General features: G+C 40.1%; 1 protein-coding gene across 1 annotated transcript; it reads left to right on the top strand.

Moving 5' to 3' along the window:
• The first annotated feature begins 282 nt into the window (after window positions 1-282).
• On the top strand, window positions 283-5,175 carry LOC103703092 (aquaporin NIP2-1-like). Its single transcript, XM_008785804.6, has 5 exons — window positions 283-521; window positions 752-976; window positions 3,443-3,637; window positions 3,733-3,794; window positions 4,709-5,175. The coding sequence occupies exons 1-5, from the start codon at window positions 390-392 to the stop codon at window positions 4,965-4,967; spliced, it is 873 nt and encodes a 290-aa protein (XP_008784026.4). The 5' UTR covers window positions 283-389; the 3' UTR covers window positions 4,968-5,175.
• Window positions 5,176-5,842: the final 667 nt, after the last annotated feature.

Here is a 5,842-nt window from a genome sequence, read left to right as displayed (position 1 = left end):
AAACAGTGCGAATTGGATGGCATTTCTTGCGGCTCAGCACTCCAGAGGCTTCATTTGGGATAATCATTTCTTGGTTCTCTCTCCATTGTACTCTCTCATTCTTTTTGATCTTATAGGCGACACTCGCACCACTCTGTGTGTGAGTAGCGTTGTATCAAAATAATAATAATAATAATAATAATTGAAGGAAATGGACGTGTGGTGGTCCCTAGTCTTTGGTGACACAGTGACCAAGCTGACCAGTTGTCTGGGCTTCTTTATGTACATGGCATGGTATACTTCGGTGCCTTTCCCTTCTATAAATAGAGGGCTATAGGAACGCCAGAAAGCACAAAGCCAATTGAGCTCGGAGGGTGCTTTAGAGTTAGAGCTAATAGAGAGAGAGAAAGATGGCTTCCTTTCCAAGGCCTACCCGCTCCAATGAGATCCATGACATGGCCACACCTCAAAACCCCATTACTTCGAGACCTCCTCAGTACAAATCACTTGAAGATCTCTTCCCACCCTTTCTCCTTAAAAAGGTAGTCCAGTCTTTCTCAATACATGATGATGTCTCAGCAATTTCTTTTTTTTTTCCTCTTCTCGTCTTTTCTTTTCCTGAGAAGACTCTTCTAGTAATGTTTATCTTTTTCTTTTGTTAGTTTGGCAGAAGTATTTAGTGAACAAAACTTGACGTTTCTGAAGAAACATAGGTTGATGATTCTTCTTTATTTCGTTTCGTGGCCTCTTTGTGTTTTTGATGGAATTGCAGGTCGTTGCCGAGATGATATCTACATTTCTACTAGTATTTGTGACCTGCGGCGCGGCTGCGTTGTACGGTAGCGACAACAGCCGGATTTCACAGCTGGGGCAATCAGTGGCCGGAGGACTGATCGTGACGGTGATGATATATGCCGTTGGGCATATCTCGGGTGCGCACATGAACCCAGCCGTCACCTTGGCTTTCGCTGTGTTGAGGCATTTCCCTTGGATTCAGGTTAGCTTTCCTGTACCCCTCCATAGCTTTCGTTGTGGTCTATATGGACATATGTTTCTTTTGGTGAAAGCTAGTGTAGCCGATTCCTAGTTTCCATGCCATGGAAAGTATGCTACTGTATTCTTCCTCTAGTAATAAGGCCCATCATGGCCACCAACTCCTGATTCCTGTTGGTTAACGCGATTTAATGAATTTATTTTCATTCCATGCGTTTATTTTTCTGTTTTTCAGCAGATAAGTGTTTATGTTTTCTCCCGATCGAACTCCATTTTTGTGCCTTTTGCAAGTAGATATGATTAGAAACTGATCAGATGGGAGGCAATAAAATAGAGAGCTTAACAGGGAGAAAAGAAAGTCAAATGTTTGGGTGGCGAGTTATTGCACCCCGAGCATGCCGCATGTTTTAATTAAATAATAATGTTTTCTGTTCACCTCTGTATTTTAAAATACCATCTTTTCGTCGAGCTTTTCTGATCCGCTGCGCTGGCATGAGCTTGAAAAAATCAGCTGAACAATTTGAAGCCTTCCATGCCTTCTTCTTTTTCTTTCGTTCTCTTGCGTAAGAGTGCTAGCTGCAATGGTTAAGAGTTGTCATCACAACTATGTGGGCTTCTTCCATGCGTTCTTGGACAAAGAGATTCGCATGGCCTTTGCTTGCCGTGCTACTCCATATAAACGCAGGTGCACCACCTTCTTCCTGGTGCCATGCTATAACTTGGGAGGTTTATCTCTTCCAATTCTTAAAGTCATAACGCACTCAGACTATCTGTCTTTATAAAACCATTACTTGTTTCGAAAGGAACATCAGAAATGATAAGCTTATAATAATTCTATATAATATATATATATATATATATATATCCAAATGCACTCTCATTTATTTAGTTATTTATTTTGTTGCTTAAGCCTTGCTTACTTTAAGCTCCAACGGGAAAGTAGAATCCATAAACCTAACCCCAATTAGAGTTGTTGAGATAAGGCTTCCCTTACTATTTGTAAAACACATTATAGACAACATGAGTGTTTAGCTTACTCAATAATGCCACGTTCTGATTCTTTAATTATTTGAAAGGGAGAGAGAAGAAATGTTCTTTTATCACTATTCTTTCTTTCGTCACTATTCTTTCTCCATGAAGCCATTTCCAAACTAGAGAGTATAAAAAATCTCTATCAAATATTCAATCATCCAACAGTACAGCATATGACCTGGTATAATAGGCCAATTCGATCGGCAACCGACGACAGCAAGGACAATACAAGGGTCCTATCAGCCATGTATGGTTCAAAGAACCTTATCATGGAAGAAGATGCTCATGTTTCAGAACCTCTGGCAATTATTCTGGCAATTGGATGGTGCAGCGATAAGGATAGGGTAGGTGCCCTCAATGGGCTGTCACAGTTATGCATCGCATGTTGGGAGCGGAAGGCATCTTCTGAGGCCTTGATCTCCTATGAACGTAGGAAGCCCTTTTGGTGCTTCAGGTAGATTGATTTGACCCAGAAATTAAAGAAGACAAAAACTATGCTTGGCTGTATTTATGAAAAAATAGGGAGTGATAAGGCTATAAATAATTAGCTCTAGGCTACCTTGAGGAGGCTAAGTTGATAGATAAGGATGTTTTCTTAATTAGTTTTAATTCCTAGAAGTCTAAGATGTTGAACAATCTCCAAGTCCTTATTATCTGAAAAAAAAATCAACTAAACAGTACTCATCTACTTCTCTGTGAGATGGTAGAACTAGAAACAGTTGACAATCAAAGTAGGTAAATGAAAAACAGTTCAAAGACTTTATTTTAAGAAAAAATTCTGGAGAGTCAGAGCTACCCATACCAAAATAAGCTGAGCACAGCTAACTTGTAAAGCAAACAGCTAGCCGAAGTAGTTCCAAACAGGACGAGTCAGAGAAGGCATGCAGAACCAACCTGTAGTGAGCCCAATCCACCACTCTTCTCAATCAGGCTCGGGACCAGGTTGGATATGTTCCTAATGGTGCTTTAACAGGGCCCAAATCTCACCTGTCCGCACGCGGATCTGAAAGCTTTAATCCATTCCACCAAGCGTGCATGCATGCCTCCGACATGGTCAGACAAGTCACGTCATGGCTAACCTTTGCCAGTTAGTGACTCGTGATGCCTTTAGGCCAGAAAGGGGCCTTTGGACCCCAACGAATATCTAGATTCCTTCAATCTTTGCTTTGTAGCGATATAGCATGGTTACAATAAAACGTAAGAGTACTATATATACTACCAGTTTCTATGCACCTCTTGATTGAAAGTAGAATTGATTTGAATTTTTGGAAACTGCTTCCAATCATGCACTGCTATATCATCCTCCTGAAAAGTGAAAACTATGCATTGGCATGATATTACTCTTTTATATTCATTAGTTGTCACTGTGTACATGTTTATATCTGGGAGTAGGATAAAAATTTGGGACTTACATGCATCTCGCCAATTACACTTGTAGGTCCCCTTCTACTGGTCAGCTCAGATCTCAGGGGCTGTAATCGCCTCATTCATCCTCCGCCAATTGCTCCATCCGATCACCAATCTTGGAACCACGACGCCGTCGGGTACACCATGGCAAGCATTGGTCATGGAGATCGTTGTCACATTCTGCATGATGTTTGTCACGTTAGCGGTGGCGACGGACACAAAAGCTGTAAGTCTTTCAAAGATTTCTACTTCTTGTTACGTAATTTTATGCAGATCTCCCTTATGTTTCTTTTTTTTTTCTCTTGATTCATATAAATGCAGGTAGGGGAGTTGGCAGGCTTAGCAGTTGGATCATCAGTTTGCATTACTTCTATCCTAGCGGGGTAAAAAATAGAAATATCGCACTTTGATCTAACAGTAAAGTGAATTAGTTTAGGAACATTTCAGGATTATAACTCATAACTCAAGCCCAAACTTAGTCCAGAACCATATATATAAATGCACCCAATATAACCGAATCCTGACAATCAGCTGGATTACTTGATTCAACCCACTTCATTTTTTTTACAGTTTAGATGAATAGGGCATTTATTGGGCACATATTACTAAAGAGTGATGCATATAATTATTGGTTCGAGTTAAGCAGCCTCTTCCGGGCTACTTAATTAACCTCAAAATGGGTATATTGCAGCCCTTGATTTACTTCCAAAAGGAATTATACTAAAAAGACTTTGGCATTTTGCCAATGCCGACATACATATACCCAGCTTGAGATCAACTCATTATCATTTGGAAGGAAGACACCTTATCTCCAACATATTTACCTAAATTTTAGGGAGTCTATGAGGCCCAACCCATGGCCTTACTGGACCCGGGCTTCTTGGGATTCCCAGCTTAAGAAGGCCATTGGTACAGCACATTGACATCTATATATAAGTTCACAAATTGGGTGTATTGCAGAAGGCACCCTAACCCCAATGATAATGCCACTTATAAAGACAGTCCAAGCCTAACAACAGAATATCATGGAATCAGGTTTTGTGCTATAACCTCAAAATCATGTATGCATGACCATTAATTTGCAATCCAACCATAGACATCGAACTCAACCCAATAGATTCTAATGTGCAAAGTGTAGTCCTAAAACTTGAACCTAACCTAATCTAGCTGCTACAAACTTAATTATTAACCTTTAAACCATGAAAATGCTTAAAAATTAAATTCTTAATGTAAGAAATGTAGCATGATAAGGGAGTAGCTAGGTTCACGTGTCTTAAGATGAAATCGAGTTGTGCAGGCCGGTATCAGGAGGATCGATGAACCCGGCAAGGACATTAGGACCTGCGATCGCGAGCAAGAGGTACAATTCGCTTTGGGTGTACTTCCTAGGCCCAGTGTTGGGTACACTATCTGGGGGGTCAGCCTACACTTTCATACGTTTAGCTGACTCCAAGTTGCAAGATGGCAGTCAGAGATCATCTTCACTCAAGATGCGCCGTTTACAGAGGCAAGGTTCATCTAATATCGATGAAGATGTTGAACTGGTAGACGTATGATGGATCTAAGGGCTTCAATCCTGGAGGCCACTTTCTAAGGGCTTAGCCCAAGAAATAACATGGCGTGGCCAACCATCTTTGTATGCAGTTGTGTCTCTTGGATGGAAGGATCTTGGTTAAAGAGACCTCCATCCCTGAAACTATTGTAAAATGTCAGCTTTAAGGCATTAAGATATATCTCTTTGCTTTTTAAGGCATTAAAAAGAGACCTCCTTTTTTTCCGGTGGAAGTAACGATATCTCTCTGCTTTTTAAGGCATTAAGATATATCATTTTGCTGCTTATTCTAAAACTTAAACCTTGTGGATTGCTATCGTCCAACATTTTTGCACCTCCGGTTCCCATCTCGTTATTTCGTATTAAGGGCTTGTTTGGATGTTGCTGCAGGATTGAGCTAAAAATTCTATAGGTATCGGATCTGGCCCATCCAGAACATATCTTCTTAATAATATGCATAAATTATGTCTAATGTTATCGAATATGAAGCCTAGCACAATTCATATCAATTGGATCTCTTGCAGTTCGATCCTGTAGGGTGGAAAGAAAGATCGAGTAAGATCATTTCTTTCTTTCTATGAGATTCGAATATGCCTACTTGGAAAAAATATTTGTGAATACTGTGAAATGAGTCTTGTCTGTCCTAATTGTTGCGAAGCCTGTTGGACTGCACCAGATTATCCAAACAGGCCCTAAACTTTGGGGTGATTCTTTTATTTATTTTCTCATTTTTTCTTCGATGAATTGAGCATTGACATAATCATAAGTAGCATATGAAGGTGGATATTTTAGGCAACTTTAGTTTCATGCTCTTATGGTGACAGGATGAGATGACGAAAGGGAATAACAATATTATTATATCAGCAAAATTGCCTTATA

Source organism: Phoenix dactylifera, chromosome 7 (genome assembly GCF_051530095.1).
Source record: "Phoenix dactylifera cultivar Ajwa chromosome 7, Ajwa_hap1_PhDact_Kaust_v1.1, whole genome shotgun sequence".
Classification (NCBI taxonomy): domain Eukaryota; kingdom Viridiplantae; phylum Streptophyta; class Magnoliopsida; order Arecales; family Arecaceae; genus Phoenix; species Phoenix dactylifera.
The sequence above is the reverse complement of the archived record's forward strand: the minus strand, read 5'-3'. Positions and strand labels throughout refer to the sequence as shown.